The sequence below is a fragment of the Thunnus thynnus genome, chromosome 22 (assembly GCF_963924715.1).
Source record: "Thunnus thynnus chromosome 22, fThuThy2.1, whole genome shotgun sequence".
Classification (NCBI taxonomy): domain Eukaryota; kingdom Metazoa; phylum Chordata; class Actinopteri; order Scombriformes; family Scombridae; genus Thunnus; species Thunnus thynnus.
This window is the reverse complement of record NC_089538.1, coordinates 16,846,903-16,869,339: the sequence shown is the minus strand read 5'-3', so window position 1 is coordinate 16,869,339 and position 22,437 is coordinate 16,846,903. Positions and strand designations below refer to the sequence as shown.

The window sequence follows — 22,437 nt, the reverse complement described above, 5'->3', positions numbered from 1 at the left end:
GTGGCACACGTGACCGCACCCCAATAAGTATGGGAACTGACAGCATGGGTATCAGGTTCTGACCCTAAAAAGGTGTAAAAGGCGGGGTAGTCCGCCGCGGGCAGGGACAGGGGGCTTGTGAGTGGTGTGCAGGGATGTCAATTACGCCCCCCTGGTACCAGAGAGGTTTTTATGGTCTGTGCAATGCACCTGTTGCTGTTAGTGAACCTCAATGGCAAACCTATGCCTCTGTAGTTCCAGTCTATCTCTCCCAGAAATCAGGATCAAAGAATTGAATCTGTTCAAAACATGAGGTCTGCAGTTATTTCAGAGATTTTGGAGACATGCAGTACTCCAGGCAAAGTATGCCTGACAGAAACCAACTTATTTCACTGCTGAAAATTAAGTAAATGCACAATTTAAGACTATTTGCTACCATAAATGACACTACAAAGTATTCAAGAGTCTAACAGGAAAAATGCATTATGTATATTGTTAATCTCTGTGCAGGAATGTAAGTAGAATAAAGGAGATCCAGACATATTCATGAGGGAAAAAAATGAATTTATTCACGATTTGCATGCAGAGTGAAAAAAAAGCATTAGAACGTTTAAAGAAATACAGATTAAAAGGCATACATATATATATATATGCATACACAACCTTACAATATAATTTGTGTTTTTATACCAGGATTTGTCATTCACAGTAAACATGATGCAAAAAAAAAATTTCATCCAACATTCATCAACTAAAATCTCCCTCCCCTCCTCCCCTCCCCTCTGCCCTTCCCTCCCCCATTCAACCTTGTGCTGGAACAAATTCCCTTGAAATGAGCAGATCCAGATCGTTATCCTCTGGAGGTAACACATAAAGTCACCCTTGATGTCTCTTTGGAAACTAGAATGACGATTTCTATCGTAATTAACCTGGCATTTAAATGTAACTACACTCTGCTTGGTCCATTAACCTACTTGGAAGAAGTTTAGCTACTGTGTGACTATTTGTGGTTACCATTAGGTACATTAATGTGCTACTTCTTCTCAGCTGAGGGAATTGAATGAGTAAACAGAAATGCAGCTGTGAGGTGCAGCGGACAGCGAGGAAGCTGTCGTGATCTTAATAAAAATGGACCACAGAAAAAAACAGACATGGCCTCTTGTGGCTTTTAAACACATATATATATAGTCAGGGGTTGGACAAAATAACATGAACACCTTACAATATAATCCATGCCAATACACCACCGCCTGACACTGCAGCATCAAGAGTTATCACATTTATTTTCAACAGAATTTGAACTTTTTAATGAAAACAGGGATGTTGTATTGAATTGCATTGCGTTTTGCAGGTGTTCATGTCCTGTCTATTGCCTGTAGATGAGGTAATATGTGAGGTAAAACTCCGCTGCTATGCCACGGTTATGTGAAATAAAGAGGATGAGCAGCGGTAGAGGCTGATATCTAATTCACATCTGTGCTGGAATAGTCAGGGTCATGTTGGATAAACCTGCCAAATCTCAACAAGCAAAAACTAAAAAGGCAATATGGTCTATGATGGGTTGTGCTTGAACCAAGCTGGAGTGGGCTTATGGTTCCAGATGCACACACTCACACATCTCCGTTAATACCTGCTGCAGGAGAACAGATGTAACCTGCGGGATCCCATCAAAACAACACAACACAGGGACGTGTGCATATAGAGCATCTGGATTTACAGTTCTTCAGCTGTCCAAACCACAGAAGGCAGGGGGGAGGGAGATGGGGGAGAGGCGGGGGGGGGAGTGGAGGTGGGTGTGAGGAAGAGGAGGCTGCAGCGAGCTTTGGCTGTCAGTATGTGTGACTGAATTCAGAGCAGGAGGGGAGGGAGGAGATTAGAGATGCGTGGCTGCATTCACCCAAGCACGGGAAGCCCAGAGACTCGCAAGCACCTGAAGCCTTTAGTGAGGAGTTGGGGGGGGGGGAGTGGGGGGGGAGGAAGGGGGTTGGCTGAAAGGAAATAAAACTGGAGCACTGCGAGCCCTGATCATGGAGGCCAAGAAGGGAGTCAAAGTCTTTTTCTTCTCATTCTGCAGGTGCGTTGGATTTATGGGGATTACGAATAGTGTATTTTGATACTGTCAAAAAAAACCCTTGAGAGCTTTTAAAACATACAAAAAAAGTTTAGAAATAAAGAATTTAAAAATCATTTTAGGTGGAATTCCACAAAGATTAACTTTAGACTCAAAGCAGCATTATCAGGATGCATTAAATGTCCACTATAGACTGTTTAGGCCCTTTTTAAATGAACACGGCCATTACGTCTACAATGGCGATCACCAGTAGGGTCCTCCAAGAACAGGAAGTTGAGGTTAGTGAGCAGCTTTGGACAGAGGATCCCTCCTCTACCAACTCACCTTGTAATCAATTCATCTATTCATTCCTCTCCTCCTTCTCCTCCTCCTCCTCCGTCTTCCCTTCCCTTTGCTTGTTAGGGCAGACAGAAGGCCGCAGCCTCTTTGTCTCGACTCCATCTCGCAGCTGTCAGAGCAAATGGCGGACAACTCATTTGACTCTGCATACTCGATGCCTGTGACTGTGAGTTTGTGTATGTGTGTGTGTATGTGTGTGTGTGTGGGGTTAAGCTTTCTCTCTCAGCACAGGGACAATCGTAGCAGGTAATAACACATACATGGCACTCAGAGCACATATCCAGCCATCCACAAGTCCAGCTGATCCCAGTATTAGAGAAATAGAGCCGCCGTACCAGAAAAGTCCTATAGGAACCCTGAGATTGATGAGAATCTACAGGTCAGACTGGCCTCATACCTAGGCCTATCTTATAGGATGTTTCTGATTGGCACACAGGCTGTGAGGGACCCAGAGATGAGAGAATTGTTCACCTCCACAGTTAGGAGGTTGGTTTATCATCTTAGATGTAATGGAGCTAAATAGTGTTGGGAAACAGGAGTTAAGATCCTTCCCACAGCCATGTGAAGCAAACCCCAGCATTCAACAGTTTTAGCAAAGCGACTCGTCCAACATTTAAGTCTCTCTGTGTCATGTTACGGAGTCCGGCGGCGGGCCACCACACATACACTGTCCATTGGCACGCCCAGGCCTCTATGGTAACAAAGGAGGGTGGGGGGGTAGGGGGGAGGTTGGGTCAGGTGGGTGGTTCTGGGAAGTTGAGTCCGAGCCAGAGCCACAAACCCAGATCCAAGGTGGCGACGGCGGTGGCGGCGGAAAAAAAAAGCGCTGTGTGTGTGAATGTGTGTGAACGGCGGAGAGGAGAGGTGCATAGGGACAGTAGGGCGGGGGTTGAGGAGGAGGAGGAGGGAGAGGATGGAGTTGATGAAGGGAAGGAGGGAGGGAGGTAGGGAGGAAGGGAGGGAGGGAAGGAGGGAGGTGGTGAGGGCGGCGAATACGGCGGTGGAGAGGAGTTGACTAGCGGGCAGGGGAGAGGGGTGGAGGTGTGTCCGCATGTGCCAAGCCTCACCAATCAATGAAACACCACCCAGAAAGTTTTTCAGACATCCATGCTCTCTTTATGTTTCACACACACACACATACACACACACACACACACACCTCCCTTTATTCACTAGCTCACCCACAGCGCAGTCACACGCTCAGACACCAGCGGGACAGAGAGGGTACAGTCAGTCGCCTTGTATGCTGATGCAAGACAGGACTTGGTCTTGTGGATGGGGGTCCTAGCCCCACCCCACCCCGCCCGCCACCCCCACCGAGGAGAAGCCCAAGGCTGTAGGTGTAGCACTGCCATTGCAGCAAAAGGAGGAGTTACGGAGCGGGGAGAGGGGGTTGGGTGGGGAGGTGGTGATGGCGGAGGAGAGGAAGGGGGGGGGGGGGGGGGGGGGGGGGGAGGAGTGTTTGGTCAAGGCACAGTCAAAAAGGAGAGGGGGTGGGGGGGGCGGCAGGTGGGGAGAGGAGAGGTCAGTGCTTTTGTTTTTGTTTTGTTTTGCTTTTCATTTACCTTGGTGGTGAAGAGAGAGAGAACAAGTTCCCACTGCGGTTGGCGTCGCGCTAAAAGTCATCCCCATGGCTCACGCCGCCACGCTCACGCACGGCTGCGTGCTGGCCGTTCCAGGTGGCACGGTGACCTAATTCAGTTGAGATAGTTAGTTCAGAGCTGGACTGTCGCGGGCTTTTTTTTTTTTTTTTTTTTTTTTTTTTTTGCGTCAGAGAGTCACAGATTATCACACATGCAGGTCTGAGAGTAGAGTGGACACAAGAGACACACGGAGGGGGGAGAATTTGGTGCAGCAGGGAGAGACCAGACCAGACGCACACCCATTAACCCCAGGAACAGGACTGCTCCACAGATCAAAATGCACCCAGGCCATTCTATCTGTGTGCCTCTCCCCAGCTCTCAATGTAATTTCACAGTGTATATAATGTCCTTCCTGCATGAAAATCAATTTTAAATTAAAAAAAAAAAAGGACCATACCAAGCCATTCTTGCCGGAATTAAATACTGAAATGCATTTTATGAAGTGCAAACACCTTGTTAGAGGTTTTCAGTGTGGGGGGGGGGGGCCTTGCAGCAGAAGTTTGCACACAGTTTGAGAAGCTGGAGAGAGAAAGGAGCACCAACCCGCACTTACCCTGACCAAAGAGAGCAAAGCTGGGGCAGCATCTACACCTGTCTCCCCCTGGGTCCCCAGTCAAATGGGTCTGGTGGCCATTTTACACAAGAGAAACAGATAGTGGAGAAGAACATAAACAAGAAGAAGAGGGAAATGTCCAAACCCTTTGCTTTCTTTTACCATAGTAGTCAGCCAAACATTCTTTATTATAATAATGCTTATAGTATACATATTCTCAATAAAAAGCATGCCGGTTTTTTTAACTTTTCTTTTGTCTTTTCCTAAAAAAAACAAAAAAACAAAAAAAAACAAAAAAGGCAAAAATTAAAATACTCCTCTAGAAAATACGGTCTCAAACATGGCAAACAAGACATTTCGCAAACCACATAACTCTACAAAGGATGCAACTGGTATGTGTTTATATTCACGACACAGAAAGATTACACTGTGAGATGCAAAAAGTCACTTTACCACTAAAAACCACAGGGGGAGAGGGGAGAGGGGGGAACAGCGAGGCAGTAAGGTGATTTTAGAGGGCATGTCTGTGTGTGCATCAGACCGCTGTCAAATAGTATTTGCAAAAAACAACTCAGTGATTGTTCTAAAACCTTGTTATAAAACCAGATGGGTGAGATTTCGCCACACGGGGACATGAATGTCAAAAAGTACCTTGAAAGTCAAGCTTTTTTTTTTTTATATCCTGATGCAGCAAACCCCACCTATCAGATCCAACAACCAGATTAAAAAACAGACACTAAAAAGCGTTTTACAATTACAATCTGAAGCAGGTCTGGTATTTGGAAAAAAAAAAAAAAAAAAGGATGATAGTTGGGGGCAACTGGAAGATACTGCCCCATCTCTCACTTCATTGGTGCTATCACTGTCGTTTCTGCTTAAAACCAGCGACTAAGTATGAACCTGTGAGGCTCAAGAGTTTGTGGCTTTTTAAAAACCTTATGATATGAAACAGATCAAATACAGGAGTCTACGAGAAAAAAAGCTCCCAAGCTCGTAGCCTTCTGGATACTAAGCTCTGGAGGGCTCCTGTTTACCCCCTCCTGAAATGATTAAAAAGTAATGTCAAAAGCACTTAAAATGGGAGATCCCTCCACATAATGCACTTCACTCAAAGCATATAGGCACATAATTGAGCTTGTCACATATAATCATGATTCTAAGTAGGATGCATTGTAAAGATCCTTTGTAAACAGCTCATTCAGTAGTCACACATGGGTTTTTTTTTTCCATGTACAATTCATTACATCCCAGGTTGACTTGTATTACATGTAAACTACACTAAAAACAAACAAAACACGTACACTATTTCTTTTTTTAAAAAAGGCCTCTGAACATGTAGGAGGACTAAATACAGAATATCTACAAAAAGTCATTGTCAACGACACCCGGCTCCTCCCTCACTAAACTGCCGACCCTGTACCTTTTTACGAGGAGCGCTAAAATAAACTGCTGACTTGAGTGAAAGAGTGGAATAGAATAGAATCTACACTGAAATTTACTCTCAGAGGTAGGCAGCTGTAGAAAGAGAAAGAGAGGTGAAGCAGTGTCTTGCAGCTTTGTAGTTAGAGCACAGGTGGGGGGGCGGGGTGGGGGTGGGGGGGGGAGGGATTTGGGGGGGGAAAAAAGGATCAAGGAGAAATCCAAACATACATTACAGTACGTATTATGTGTGCTTAACGTTTTTTTTTTTGTTTTTTTTTCTGCAAGGTGCAGTCTTAGCTGCTGCGTTTGTGCGCTGCAAGGTCAGGAGCCCGCACATACAGTATCTCTCTCTTTCACTCGTTCACACATACTACATCCATATCACATTCAAGACAAACACCCCACCCCCCACCCCCCAACATAACACGTCAACCTTGGTTCTGTTGGACACAATGCAATGCAACCAGTACACAATATGTGTTTATCTGACTTCCCATCCGATTACATTACAAACTCTTCAACATAAGGCAAAAAAGGTTTCAAATTAGCTGCCCTAACTGATCATCTAGGCCTAAGGAGGATGGCTAATAGTTTCAAAAACCATTGTCTTTTATGGTAGATTTGGCCTTAGAAAATCATAACTGGGTTGCGGAAATAAAGGCATATGAAACGACTGACCGGATCAGTCCAATACTGGCACAAGTGTGAGACTGGCACGATAAAAAAGTAAAACTGAGAAGCACAAAGAAATGCCCAAACAACAGATGGGAGCCTCCCTTTCATGGCTGCACTGTGTGCATGCAAACAGGACCAAGGTTAGCTTATCAAGTCCCTCGTAAAAGCAGGTTAATCAACCAAGCCACCAGTTTCAAACCCCACCTCACACACTTACTGTAGAGCCCCCAGATGCACACACTCACTCACGTACACACACATACAGCTGCTGTAAGGTGGTCAAGTTTGGGGTGGAAGAGGAGGTGGGTCAAGGGGTGAGGTTTAGGGCAAAGAAGGAGGGGTGGGGGGGGGGGGCATAGAGTTGTGTGCGACTATCGGAAGGGGGGCTCAGGCGTGTGAAGGGAGAGTTCGGGGCGGCGGAGGATGGCCTCCTTGCGCGTGGGCGGCGGCAACGGCGGCTCATACACCCTGGGCGCAGCCATGGCGGCTGCTACTGCCGCAGCGGTGGGGACCACTGGCCTGAGGGCGTCCAGCGTGGCGACCGGTTGGGCAGACATCGCGGAGACAGTGGGGACTGCTGGCACAGCAGAGACTCCCGGCATGCCAGGGAGGGCTGTCATTGTGCTCGGGGGCGGGTAGGCGTACTGGAACTGGGGGTACTGCTGCAGCTGCTGGTAGTACTCCGCATAGTACCTAAGAGAAGGGAAGAGGGAAGGAACGGAGAGGGACGGGTTTAGGGAGGGAGAGGTAGGTTTAGGTAGGAAGAGGGACAGCAAGGGCATTTATGGTGGCACTTGGCAACACAGGGTTTAACAAGGGAGTGATAAAGCAAACAAGAAGCATGGCAAATGCAAAAAAGGCATTTAATCAGCCATGAGAAATGTGCCTACAAGACTGTAAAAGCATGACTAAAAACATAAATCAGATCCCTAGAGTTAGCATTAGTATTTCACAGTGGAGTGGACATTCCAGTGCAGTATTTTAAACAGTTGAAAAGAAGAGAAACTGAAACTCGGCAGCCTCTGGGAATGTTTCAGTGATGTTGCATAGCTGATGGAAAAAAAGAGACTCAAAGATCATGTCCTACCTGGCCATGGGGTCCTCTGCAGCCTCCACTGCTTCTTCTGCTGCTCGACCCGCTGGTGTGGGGAGCAAGGGTCGGCGTGGCTTGGCTCTCTGGTAAATAAACGGCTTCATCACTGGGTCTGGTAAAAGGGGTGCTGACCTCCGTAGGGGACTACGGTCCCTTTCCCCAGACTTTGCCACAGCTGCTGCCGCTGCTGCAGCTACTGACTGCTGTTCAGCCACTACCTGCTGGCCTTGAGCAAAATAATGTGCCTGCCTGGCTGCCTCAAAGAGGGCTGTGGTAGGGTCCGCCGCACCCATGGCACTTATATGAGCGTAGGCTGGCGTGGCAGCACCATAAATTGCTGGAGCTACAGTGTAGGCGGGGTTGACTGCAGCCGCTGCTGTTGGCATTTCTAATCCATGAGCAGCAGCCAGATAGACGGGAGGGTTGGCCATAGTTGGGGTGTAAACCGGAGTTGTGTAGGCAGCCGCAGCTGCTGCTGCAGCAGCCGCCGCCGCCGGACTTGCAGCCACCTGGCCGTAGATGTTAGGGGTCATCGAGCTGTATACTTGCGTAGCGCCTGATGTAAGAGCTGCCTGATTGGCTACCGTTCCATAAAGCTGATTGGCGACATTGGCACCATACACCTGGCTGGCAAGGGCACCATAAACAGCTGGATTCACTGGATTTCCATCAGTGCGTGTGCCTGTAGTGATCCCTGTGAGAGCTGCGTATGTGGGATCAAACGTGGAGGTGTTGTAGACTGAATTGTGCACGCTTTGTTGGACCTGTAATGGCAGGCCGGCGGCAGCAGCAGCGGCGGCGGCCAGGACCGCTGCCTGACTCTGGTACTGCTCCAGAGAGGGCTTCCCCACGGGGCATTCTCCAGCATAGTGGCCCTGCTTTCCACAGTTAACACAGGGGATTTTCCCTGTAGGTGCCTGTTTGCTGGGTTGGACCTTGGAGAGCTCCACGGATAGGGGACGGCCCTTAAATGAGGTGCCGTGCAGGGCCTCGATGGCCTGGAGCGCATCTTCCTTGTTTTCCATGTGGACAAAGGCATAGCCTGCAGAAGAGGAATGCCTGGCTGTCATTGAGCGCAGGGACAACAATTAGGATCACAGTGGCATTGCCACAGGTACTTACTTACTTCTAAGTTAAAGTATGAATTGTGCCAAAAGAAACCACCTTGTCCATCTTTACAAGGATGTGAGAGTTTATCTTGTTTTGCACAATGAGAACTTTACACTGGTGTATTATAACATATCACATGATCAGACTAACTTATGCAGAACTTTTGCAGTCACTCAAAATCTCTCAGCAACCAAGCAATTGGAGTACAACTGTCAGATATCATCTCTTACCTGCACTACGACTAGGGATGGGAATCGTGAACCGGTTCCAGTTGAGAACCGGTTCCAAATTGTTAGATCCATTGGAATGGCATGCCCCCGAGCTAATCAATTCCTTTTATTAATGTTTTTCTGACAGTTGCGCGTTGCAAAACAATGACATCAAACTCATGCATCTACGCTGCTGGACACTTGCAACAACAAGAAGGAGTCATGGCGGTAGGACTGAGACAGCACATAAAAACACACCCAGAATAACCGAGAAGACCCGGTACTGACCTGGTACTGTGACCGGGCCGGGCTGCAGGGATAGCCGCTGTTCTGTCGGTCTGCTGCTGGAGCTAACGGAGCTAACTAACAGACAGCAGACCATCAACTGGGGCTAACAGGCTAGCTGACAGGCCACTGCCTCACCACACTGCAGTGTAGTACAGTACTGAGGGAACTTGGGGGGTGATCTTCAAACAATCCCTTCTCTGAGTAGAATCACTTGCTCCAGCCTGCTTTCCACTATGTTTCTACACTGTGTTCAGACTCACAGATAATAAAACAGTTGATGCTGAAAACCTGTGCAGGCCTACTTTTTTTCCACACAGAAAATTTATCAGGAAAAGGGAATTGATGAAGAATCGGACCAGTAAAAAGAATATCTTATCAATTCCCATCCCTAGCTATGACATAACTTCATTGATACACTAGCTCCACAACTGTAGTATCATTAAACACAACTTGGGAAGGATGTAAAACAATTCAAATGTTACTTGGAGTCTTCACTCACCTTTGACTTTGTCACACTCGAGAACTTTCCCAAACGTCTGGAAGAGCTGCTGGAGATCTTCAGTGGTGCACATCCCGCTCAGATTCCCCACGAACACCTTGGTGGAGTGCAACGGCCTTCCCCTGGACTCCTCCACCACCAAGTTCCGTCCACGAAACTCCCGTCCATTGAGCTCCCGGATGGCACGCTCGGCGGCGCCCTCGCCCTGCAAGTGGACGAAGGCGAACTGCCGCAGCACGCTGCAGCTGACCACCTGGCCGTAGGGTTCGAAGATGGCTGACAGCTCCTCCTGGGTGGTGTCCAACGCCAAGTTGCCCACGAAGAGCTTCACTGTGTTGCTCTTGTCCATGGCGCTGCAGAGAGGAAATAGAAGAGTGATGTGCTTGACTGTGGTTAAAGAGAAGTGTGGGGATTAGCTACGACGAACAAGTATCAACTGCCACAGATGTGACAACTACCAAGCACGCACAAAGCCACACCTTTGGCTCTAGGGCAGTCTGACGAGGAGAGGGAAGTGTGTGTGTGTGTGTGTGTGAATACAGGGGTAGGCTGCAGTACACGAGACATAGCTGACCCAGCTGTTTAGTTTCTTTTTCAGGGCTTAAAATGCTTGTGGGGGAGGGGGAGCTGCTGACTTTGAATTAAAATAACAAGACCTGCTCAGTTTCTCCAACATGAAACTTTTACTTGTCCAGAGATTTGAGAGACAAAAAGGATCCAGAGATTTAGAACGTCACATACGTAAGAAACTATCCGGATTTCACTCAGATTAAAAATGCAGCAACTCAGAGTTCGGAGTTTGCAGTTAATTTGATACATTTCTCCAACATGAAACTTTATAAATCAGAGATGAAGCAGATAAATAACCGACCTTGCAGGGATTAAGAAGAGCGCACAAGTAACTTGTGTAAGAATCCAAGCTTTCATTCAAAATTTAAAGCAGCAACTTGCACTCTAAAGTAAGATAAAGTAAATGCATGAATTAGCAGCCAGGTTAGTCAAATCTGACAAATTGAATACCGCACGCAGACCACACATTTGCCTTCGAGCTGACAAGTCAGATAAACTCAGACTGAGGTAAAACACAGTGTTAAGTTTCCCCCCACAGAAACCAAGATAACACAACACGTGTGTGAAGAAACGGAAAAAACATTTTTTTTTATTGTCTAGCCTAGAGGTGTCTCATTAAAGATCTCACTCTAGAAGAAGCTGCAACCTAGAAAAAAAAGACACTTTTTACACCAATACTAACATTTATGAGATTATAGTAACTTTAGACACCAAACCCTCTGGACAACATAGACACAAAAAACTTTTTACTGTTACTTTATTCTCTTGCACTACAGTCTACGTCTCATAGCTTACATTGTCCTTTTGCACTACTGTCCTGTCTTATAGTCTATACTGTTTTTGCACCACAGCCTTCGTCTCTTGCACTATTATGTTATGCACAGATTTGTTCAGTTTACGTCCTTCTGTTTTATGCATTGTCTACCTTGTCTAACTGTTGCACCACAGGCTCCCGGGAACCGATATTTCATCCCAAATGTATACTTGTATGCGGATAAGTTTAAAAAAAAAGTGTGAAAGTGTTGAAAAAAGCCGCCTTAAATCTCCTAGTTTCCTTCCTCACAAGCTCCTTAATCTGCAGGCCCAAAGTGCGTGGTGTTCCTACAGGTTGTACAACACCTTTTCTCCTTCTTGACACAACCTTTATGGCTGGTTGTAAATCAAAGGGCGAAGTGGAACATGACACCAGAGAATGACATTTCTATTTTTTCGTTTTAGGCTCTAGTCAGCTGATGAACTACACCCCCCACCACCTCCTCCTCCTCCTCCTTCTTCTTCTCCACCTCCTCCTCGTGTATATTGCTGTTCATTAAAAAAAAAAAAACACATATTAAACCAGATATGCAAGTCATTTGCTTCAGTGTGTGTGTACACTGTATGTACCTAGTGTTACATATGGCTGCTGCATGAACACTGGGTTCATCTCAGGCATACACCAAGAGGGGAAGCTGGTTTTTTTTCTGATGACGCAGCACGACGCTGAGTCAACACATTTTCACCGCTCGGGTCATTTATTTAAAGGCGAAAAAAAAAAGAACAACAACAACAACCTAAAAGACAGAAAGTTAAGTTGGTAAGACACGTTGGACTGCTTGAAAGCATTGTCCACGTTTGCTGTTTAAAAAAAAAAAAAAAAAAACGTGAACGGCGAGACTGACGGGATGCTTGTTGGTGTCCAAAGCAAAAAAAAAAAAACAAGTCCACAAGGCGAAACTGAGAGAGAGAAAAAACTGTATTTCCTCTTGTAACACGCAACACATTTGATAAACACTAAACACATGATACAGTAAACTGGCTCTCAGCAGGAAGATTGACACAATGTAACAACAGACAATCACATTTTCCGCACAGGAATGAATACAGTGTAACACCGAGTGAATCCGGCGCAACAACACGGTCGATCAGCCTTTGTCGCTTTAACATACCCGTTCAAATCACTCGAGCTTTAAGACGAATCGGGATTAATTACCTCCCATGCGGTTCATATGACAATAATACTGCAGTAAAAGGCGATTAAATAAAAGGATCTACCATCTTACCTAGGCGGTGCTGTATTTCAAAATGGTAGCGCCTGCTTCCGTTTGAATGTCGGGCATACTGCTGGAGAGTCTGCAGAGGGGGAGGGCTGCTGCTGCTGCTGCTGTTGCTGCTGCTGCTGCACCCGGAGGATGCTGAATCCTCACAAAAAAAAACGACACATGAAATGACTCAAGCACATATATATATATACACACACACACACACACATAAAAGCTTGGTGTCGTTTATTAGAGCCACTGGAAGAATAAAGGCTACCCACTAAAGCCACATGGGGGTTCTGCTTCCCTGAAGAGACAGGCAACAAGTGAAGGGAGTTTGAGTTTAAAGAGCTGTGTTATGTGCCAATAAATATGAGTCACTCCTGGAAGCATAGACGAGTAAAAGTGCAAAATTATAAGCTGGTTTAGGTTTTGTAATGACAAAGATGCACATATACACACACCAGGTAGGGTTTGAATGAGGGATTGATTGACAATCAGGTGGAGATTTTAAGCTGCAAAATGTGATTTATCAAGCAGATATCAGACATTCCCTGGCTTTTCAGATGTGAGGGTTTCTTTTCTCTGTTTTAGAGCTGCAACTATTAGTCGATCTACAGGCGATTACTATTTTCATAATCGATTAATCGTTTTGAGTCATTTTTTTAAAACAAAAAATACAAAAATTATTTCATTCCAGTTTGTGAATGTGATTATTTTCTTGTTTCTTTGGTCTTCTATGGATGGTATGAGGGTTATGGACTGTTGGTCGAGACAAAAACAAGACATTTGTGGTTGCACCTTGAGTTTGGGAGACATAAATTGACATTTTTTCACACTTTTTTTTACATTTTATAGGCCAAACAAATAAATCCATCAATCAAGAAAATAATCAACAGATTAATTGATCATTTAAAATGATTTGCAGCCTTATTTGGGGTTCGGACTAATTGTTGGACCAAAGGAAAAGGCTATTTAAAAACATAATTTTTAAGACAAAAGTTGAATTGTGATGGCAGTTTCACTATTTTCTGACAAAATTATGCATCAAAAAATTAATCAATTATAAAAAAGCAAGTTTTAGCTGCAGCCATCAGACAGATATGGAAACGAGGAGACAGCGCCTGAACATTTGAGGGGGAAATCCAATAAACTTATTCAGGCGTCACAAGGACAAGACAGATGCTCAATTTGAAAAAAAAAAAATCAATGCAGAACTTGCTACACACTCTCATACGGCCGACACGGCGCACAAAAACGACGTCCCCGGCATTGACGTCTTCATCAAGAAGAAGAAAAATGTCTCAACAGAAATCAACAAGCAGAGTCAGCAGGTAGAAGTTTTTGTACGTTATATTAAAACTTGAATCACCAAAGCACAATCTCAGTAATCAAAAGGATTTATGATTATGATTTACAAGAAAATGTCACATTCAAGCATTGTGTGGCTGTAAAGTTGGCCACAGCAACCATAAAGAACTCTATACACACACTCCAAGGAAAAAAAAAAAAAACAGCTGAGCACACAATCCTTCAAACCCCCCTCCCCCCCCCACCATCCCCCACCCCTCTCAAACTTTTGCCCTTTCACTCTAGATGGAATTTGACTCTCTCTCCCAAGCTTTTTCTAATCTCTCTTACCCAAGTCACTCACCCCACCTTATGGATTTATAATGAACACACTGAGGCAGGAACGGTGATAACGGCGGTGGTGGTGGTGGTGCAGATGACCTCTATATAAGTTCGGTCGTTGAGTTTATTGTACTTCTTTAATAGGTGGAATAGCTTCAGATAACACACTGTGGTGGGTTCACATGTAGACCTGTGATCCCGGAAGTGCACGTGTTTAGGTTTAGTCAAAAGGTTTGGTCAAGCTCTCCGTACGACTATATATATTCATAGTGTGACGACCCTGTTTTGGTTGATTGGTCTTTGGTTATGTACAATAAACTATCTACAATAAGTTACTCATGTGTGGTCGCCCCTACTTTGTCCGGTGTTGAGCCAGGTTGTGACACGTGTTTATTACCACTTGGAGGTGGCGAAGCTGGTCATTAACACCATTTATCTAATAATATTTTAAGCCTATTTCAACCTTTCTGTTAGCTTTTAAACTAGTTTTTTATACATTCTCAATCAAAAAAACTTATTACAAATGAAGTTGGTGGGAAACTGAGGTGTGTCTGTGTAGTCGGTCTATGTTAGCGAGAAGGTTATGAGTTGTTGTAACAGTAAATATAATAAAGTTTAGAATCACACAATGTTGTAATCTCATTTGTATGTTGTATGTTTACCAAATCATAATCTCGATCTTTTCAAATAAGCTGAGCTAATGCACAATGTTTAATGTGATGTGAGAGCAGCAGGATGTTACCAGTGTGATGTTTGTTTGTTTTTTACTGTAAGTGCTTTTAGGAAGTTTGCATAATTATCTTAAGACATTTTAATGGCAAATTAAAGGGCATTTATCTCAGCCAGTGCACAGTCGAAACTAATATCTCAAATCTTACAAGTGCATCATTTTAAACCATGATGAGACAGTTGTGTCAGAGTCGACTGGTTAAGCAAACATTTAGCAGCGTTAACGGAGATCTAGCTAATCAGGTGACATTTATAAAGTCCCAGGCTGTTTTAATCTGCTTTAGTGCTTTTACAACCCTCCACGGACACTAACTGTAACTGTAAGAGCTTTTGTTTTTATCATTGAAAAAGGAAAAAAAAAAAATCTTTCTTTGGTCATCTGTCCAGCTGTCTGGCAACACATTCGTCTGTGCGTTCGTCTTCCTCGCTTCAGCTCTGACTCTCTCAACTGTCTCTACTGCTGTCAACAAACAGTCCTCTCTCGTTTCTCTTCAAGAAGCTCTTTCCGTTCAACCCGCCGGACGCAGATCGTTAACGCGAAAAGTCACAGATCCGGCTGTTCAGAGGTGCGCTGGCGGCGTCTCCGTTTTGGCCTTGTTTCGACCTTTCCCGGCTATCGGTCTGTCTCTCTCCTCCCACAGCGTGACCCCGTCGCAGGCGCAGATCTGCTTGGGGTTTTGGAAAAGGCCTGATGATCGGGCGATGATGCCGCAAGCCAGCCTGCAGAGAAGACAGAAAAAAATGATAAAGAGTCGGCGACGACGAGGACGCCATCATACTCTGTCTAGATCTGGATAAAATTAAGGACAATATGCAAATGAAGACAGTAGAGTAAGAAATGTACAACGCACTCCATTCTAATGTTTTGCTGATTGATTTTACTTAATAGCAGCCTTTTAAGAGCACCCATAATGTTTGACACGACCGTTAAATCATTTTAATTACACTTTTTAGTCTCTCGAAAGATTGAACATTTTAATAATTTGCTCGATTAATCAAACTACAGTGACAAAATCTGTTTATGGGAACTTAAATTGAATGCCTTACTGACAAAAACAAGGGCTGCATATGTGGTTAAAATCAATATAATGATACCTTTTGACATACTGATTTATTATAATATGGCTAATAATGTTCATTGCACAGACCTGCATGACAAGGATAAATATAACAAAACAATTCTTTTCACAGAAATCCCTCATTTTGACTTTTCAAATAAACCATTATCAAGACAACATAAATCAATATAACACACAGCATTATATATACACATGTTGTAATGTTACATACACACCAACTGTACGTCTGTGTGCACAATATAATATTATTACCAAAACCACCACCTCTCAGCAACTAGCGCTCATGTTCCGGCTGTATTATGATGTCAAGTGTTTCTGTTATTTTGTCCACCTCCTGTAATATTGAATGAATCAATGAACACTTTAATCTCGTCTTGTATCCTATCTGTGTATCCCTCAATTAATCTACTACTGCTGTTGACCCACCTCTCTCCAGAGTTTCCGGTCTTTTTGGAGAGGGGGTGAGCACCTCGACCCAGGTCGTCCTCCTCCGCGTCCACGACCAGCGAACGGCCAATCACATCCCATACCTGCAGCGTGAGCACCGAGGTGTTAAATAAGGAGAAATTACAACCTGCTGTCTGGTGTTTTTTCACAAATCAGGCGATAAAAAACACATATTTCCTAAGCTCAATATATTGTAGTTATCTGGCTTACAACCAGTGCCATGTATGTGTGTATGCGTGTGTGTATGAGTGTGTGTATGAGTGTGTGTATGTGTGTTACCTTTAGCTGACTGTCTTCTAGTCTAAATGAGGCTCTGCCATCTGGTCCGGCAATGATATTTCCCAGATCACCTACATGCTGCGCAACAATACTGCATGTGAGAATTAGACAATACCACAGTGACACACAACGAATAAATAACAGTGAACCATAAAAAAAAAAACAACATCAAATAAATACACACGGAGCACACAGCGTGAAAGCCAGTGAAACAGTTGCAGCTCTTTTCACACACTTTTACTGAAAATTTAGCACCTGGAACAGAACTGCTCCAAATAGTTCCTGCGGGACAAATTTGGCAATCCGAGCTGGAAATCACATCTCATATTTGGCCTGTGTTGAAAATCTCAGGAGTGACTTTGTGAGGATTTATGATATAAAGAATTTTCGCTCCTTGATCCTCATATACCTAAATGTTCTGGCAAGTAGACTTTAGGACTTATAAAAATGAGTGATCGTAATGTATGGTAAGTTATGTTTATGGAGCTCTCAGAAAAAAAAAAAGATATGACTGTACCCTTTCAGAGTCTTCCGGACCACCGTGTTGTCTTCCGAAGGGGTTATAGTGCTCTCCGCAACTGTAGAGACGGAGAAATTCAATTTAATTAAACATAAGAAAGGGGTTGCTTTGCAGTCTCGTTCACTCTCTGACTGACAGTTTGAGCACACCCGGATGAATCATCAGCACAGAAGAGGAGCATCTGTGTTAGAAAATACTGTCCTTTTAAGTCTATTTTTTTTTTTAGAGTTTTTGCCTTTAATTGATAGTACGTGTTGTCGAGAGACAGACTGGAAATGTGGAGGCAGAGTAGCGGGGATGACATGTAACAAAGTATCCCCAGCTGGACTGGAAACTGGGATGTTGCGGTTTTACGTGGTACGCATGAGTCACAGCCCCCAGGCCACCATGATGTCGCACAAAATGTCTTATATAATGTTTTATGATGTGAATTTTTTTTTTTTTTTTGGAGGGGGGGGGTCCATGGATGCTTTTGCTTTGCTTCCTGAAAAGAAATGATTGATTGTTTGGTTATATGATTCAATTTTCTGTTTTAAAGCCCTTATTTTGAAATATTTCTTAATATCAGTGATTAAATTCCCTGTCTCCATCTTGATAAATGGTTTGTGGACTTTGAAAACATCAGAGACAATGACTTTATCCTTCTATACCATAAAAAGTCTGATATGTTATGTGTTATATATTCAGTACTAGTCAAAAGTTTAGACACACCTTCTGATTTCCTTGAATGAGAAAATGTGTCCAAACTTTTGACTGGTACTGTATATATACTACGACTCCCAAGATGCATATCTAATAGAAATATCACTGAGCTTTTAATTCAGTTACCTGCACTGCTGATGCCAAGTGAAAACCAAAGATTACACTTTGTGGAAACATAATAATACATTCATAAGTTGAAGTCAGTTCACTATCAGATGATGGGTAAATGGGTACAGTTTGGTGTTTTGTTTCAAACTGAGATGACAAAGTGTTGTGAGTTTCTTCCCTCTGACTTGCTTCCTAATGGATATTGTCATACTTAAAGCCATCCAACACACCAAACTGACAGTAGGAAAAAAAGATTTCTTTAAATAATTAGGCTACATACAGATGGTCACACCATAAAACTGTAATATGGTTTAATTATTCAGGAGACTCTTGTGTTTATATGATGATATATTAAAAATTATATATTAAAAAGAAAAGTTTGAAATGGGAATTTACAGCGAGGAAAAATACTTCCCAGATCTATGTAGGACTCTTAGTATCTGTACCGAGTTCATTTAAGCTGAAATATCGTTAACTGGACCACATCTGGAGGATCAAGGATGGCCCAAACAAAATAAACTTAAAGCTAAGACATTGTAAAATATAAAAATGTCATCATTCTTACATTTTCTTCAACCCTCTCTGCGTATGAAGCTTCTTAACTCTGAGGTTTGAGGTCAGTAATATGCTTATATTGCTTATACTTTGGCGGTCTTATCTACCTGAGGCAGTCCTTTGTGAGGTCTCCCAGGGTGTGGACATGGATGCCGTGGGGTCCAGGCTCCAACCCGTCAACGGTCCCGTCGATCAAGCAACTCTCCGCAGACAGCTGGAGGAAACGCACCACTCCCTGAATCTTTCCTACGCCAGACAGCATGGCCACCGCCGCACCCAGGTCTGTCATAAAAACACACACAGATGATCCTAAACGGCTCGTATGTTTACAACCTCGCGACCCTGAACACACCTTGATACGGATCGCGGTTCACATATAGAATAAGAATGCATCACAAATGCGTCTCGGGTGACCGCTGGTGATCGGATTATACTTCCCGGTTTACATTTGATGTTATCTGTGGGAAACTTTGTGCTGAACATGAAAATACACAGAAATACAGCGAGAGAGGCAGTTTGAGAGGTTAGCTGAACTAAATGTCTTGACACTCCTGTAATGCAGCTACACCACATATTATGTACCATAAATATGCATATAGAGCCGTCTTCTCGTGATTTGTCACCCTTTTGATTTGTGTGAATAGAACCAGTGTTTAAAAAAACTGGAACAGTATTTAATCCTGCGTTAACAAGTATTGTTGCTCTGCAGGGAGATTAATTAACAGCAGATTAACAGCAACTTCACTGTGTTACTATAAACTTTTGTCACACAATTAAACCATCCATTGAAAGCATACTTCATATTGTGCAAGAACTTTCCCTAAATAAGTCTAAAATAGGCAAATTTATGTCGGTTAATATCTAATTTAAAAGAATAAGTAAGGTTATGGTTGATACTCAGCGCTACAGACGTATTCTAGTTGGTACTAGAGAAGCTCATGTTTGTGGTTTCTCACCTTTCTCTGATCCTCCGATGCCCTTCAGCACGGCGCGGCGTCCGGTGCTTTCTATCAGAGCCTGAACCTCTGCACTGGTCAGAACAGATTCCACCAACACCGCCTCTTTACTGACGTCCACACTGACCGACTGCACTCCTGCAAACACATCAACACCCGCTGATGTCATCATCATCATCAACAGCAGCACGATGAGACAGAGAAACGACAGGAAACCACAGCGCAGAGAGAAACAGTCGACTGACAGAAATTAATCCACAATAATGTTGATGCTCAATTAGTCGTTTTCTCATTAATCAAGCAAAAAGGCCAAACATTCATTGTTTTATATCACTGAATATTTTGGGGTTTTGGACTGTTTCAGACTAAATAAGTAATTTAAAGATGTCATCTTGGTCTCTGGGAAATTTGTGATGGACATTTTTCCACTAATTTCTGACATTTTATTGACTATTACTCAGTTAATTGAAAATACTGACAATGGAAATAATCTTAAGTTGCAGATGTGCAAATATATGCAGCAACAAAGTTAGGAGGAAGGGTTCACAAAGCTCAATTTAAACTGTAAAACCAGTGTGCTTCAGTACGTATACACACACACACCCTCATTACATTATTTCATTTATTTTATGTCTTTGCTTGATTTATGCTGCCGGCTTCATATTTGCTTTTTGATCCTATAGCTGCTTGTTTGCTTATTGTTATGGATTACATGACTTCTGTATTTGTTTATAATGCATATTAAGGTGAGATTCCTTCTATAAGCCTCTCAGAGTTTTCTAAATCTCACCTGCACGATTTGCATCTTCTCCGTTGTTGTTGTGTTTCTGCTTGCTTTGTTTTATCATGCAAATAAATAAGTAAATAAATTATTTATTTTCAATACTGCGTGGGACTCAATTTAAAGTGGAAATACAAAGCTCGCAGCGTTTACGAGGATGCGAGCAAAAGTTCTGAAACTACAAATGAGCAGTTTAAGGACAAGGAGAACAAAATAAGGATGAAATATGGAGGAAAACACTTGAGGCATATTGTCTTCGTGTTGTAGTCAAAGTGTGGAAAAGAACCACAAAGAAACTTGTCATTATACTGTGAAATGTAAGACCTCTACAAACTGTACACAATGAATTATAATACTTTATAGAGGCCTTTAATTTAGATCATTTATAACACTTCTGGTTTTCCAAAGACCTGCAGATTCCTGCACATGCTCCAACATGATGTGACATGTCGGTTCCTGTGCATCTACGTCATACTAGAGGCCTTTAAAACACTTAATTATTTGTCTCCTCGGAAACTATCTGACCTGCTTACTGACAACAGTACAGACCGACTAAGGTTGTGGAACAAACTACGAACTGTGTCCATATTCAAAAACATACGAGTTAATCATTTATGACTACTTATATGTGTGTCTTGTGGGTTTTTCTGGAAAGTTTCCTGGTAAGAATGATGAAATTTGGTACTAATTATAGTGAAAATAAAGTTCTTAGTTTTTAGTTCGTAGTGTTGAGTTGAAAAGCTGATTTTCCTTTAAATAACAGCTCAAATTAAACCCAAACAAATATCTGATCATCATCCATTTATTACTGGAAGCTTTATTCTTCATATACACTGTATATTGAATACTACGCTAGGCTTTAAATTAGCACATCAGTTTAGCATTTAAATAAATAAAAAACCATTACAACATTACGTAGCTCTTTTAAGTACACTTTCAAGTACATTTTAAGTAATTTACGCACCCACAAATATGTTTAATATTGTATATATTATGTTCATATGAGCCTGGCACTTGTTGATATGTGCATTTCAATGTTAAGCACATTGACTTTACTTGAACTGTGCTATGTAAGGCCGCACTGACAATTGTATTATCAATTAATCTGCAGATTATATTTACATCAGTATCCTAGAGGACAAAGCGACATCATCAAACGTCTTTTGTCCCATTAACTGTCCAAAATCCAAAAAATATTCAATTGTGAAAATGTAAAACAAGTAAAAGCAGCAAGTTTTCACAACTGAGACACTGGAACCATCAAATGTTTGACAATCGTTCTGCTTGAAAAATGACCTGAACGATTAATCGATTATCGTTATAATAATCGTTGCAGCTCTAGTGTCGTGTAAACAAACCTGTCTTTGAGTAATATGACATGCTGGAGTGTTGTCAGCAACATCTACACTGGTATGCATGAAGAAAGGTCAGTGACAAACAAGCAATAGATAGAAGCAGACTGACTCTATCTGTTGTTATGGTCCTCTGCTGTGTCACACACTAGAAATTAGAGCAGTTTCTACTTCACAGACCATTACACAGAGTTATCAGTTACAAATGAGGATGTAAACAGACACAAACACACTGAGAACCAGCACCAGCAAAAAAAACTGCTTCTTACACAATCATAGTTAACCGTTTCCTGTTTTTTGTTGTTGTTGTTTGTTTGTTTACCTGGTTTACCCTCTAAAGCAGCTCTGACTTTATCCGCACAGCTCTCACATGTCATCTGCACCGCAAACTCCAACTGTGGAGGAGAAAACACACATGAAACAACCGTACGACAAACATGTGGGTCATGTGAAGTTTAACCGTTATCTAACATCGCAGATAAATACTACACAGAAACAACAACAGCAGTTGATGAAGGTTTTTGTTTTCACATCATCATTACGGATAAAATGAAGTCATGACACAGTTAACAATGAGCCAAAAATAGAAAAAAACATGACTGTCAGACCTTAGCTGGCCCCGCAGAGTCCATTTTGACGCCGTACGTCGCCGCCTGGGCGACAAAAACCGATTTGAACAAATAACTTCCCAGTTTTCTAGAAACGGAAGCGAACCGACTGTACCCGATCATGGCTGCCGCCATCTTTGTGAGGTCAAGTGATGACGTCACCGCACCTTACCGCCGCCAGGTGTCGATTTCCCGCCACTGCAACTATTATTTATAGTAC

General features: G+C 43.1%; 2 protein-coding genes across 8 annotated transcripts; both read right to left on the bottom strand.

The window, feature by feature from the left end:
- Positions 1–1,682: 1,682 nt before the first annotated feature.
- On the bottom strand, positions 1,683–14,726 carry rbm14b (RNA binding motif protein 14b). Of its 7 annotated transcripts, XM_067580769.1 has the most exons (6): positions 12,491–12,668; positions 9,882–10,234; positions 7,770–8,838; positions 4,586–7,375; positions 3,955–4,081; positions 1,683–3,080 (listed from the first exon to the last, which is right to left on the bottom strand). In XM_067580769.1, the coding sequence occupies exons 2-4, from the start codon at positions 10,228–10,230 to the stop codon at positions 7,054–7,056; spliced, it is 1,740 nt and encodes a 579-aa protein (XP_067436870.1). In that variant the 5' UTR covers positions 10,231–10,234; positions 12,491–12,668; the 3' UTR covers positions 1,683–3,080; positions 3,955–4,081; positions 4,586–7,053. The 7 variants fall into 7 exon arrangements, with proteins under 7 accessions (XP_067436870.1, XP_067436865.1, XP_067436869.1 ...); XM_067580764.1 differs by having other exon boundaries at positions 3,955–7,375; XM_067580768.1 differs by having other exon boundaries at positions 1,683–2,498; positions 3,955–7,375.
- Positions 14,727–14,871: 145 nt separating this feature from the next.
- On the bottom strand, positions 14,872–22,375 carry ccs (copper chaperone for superoxide dismutase). The gene is made up of 8 exons (XM_067580772.1): positions 22,218–22,375; positions 21,932–22,004; positions 19,477–19,614; positions 18,628–18,802; positions 17,153–17,213; positions 16,636–16,713; positions 16,336–16,439; positions 14,872–15,550 (listed from the first exon to the last, which is right to left on the bottom strand). Exons 1-8 carry the CDS (start codon positions 22,350–22,352, stop codon positions 15,391–15,393), a joined length of 924 nt encoding a protein of 307 aa, XP_067436873.1. The 5' UTR covers positions 22,353–22,375; the 3' UTR covers positions 14,872–15,390.
- Between the last annotated feature and the right edge of the window lie 62 nt (positions 22,376–22,437).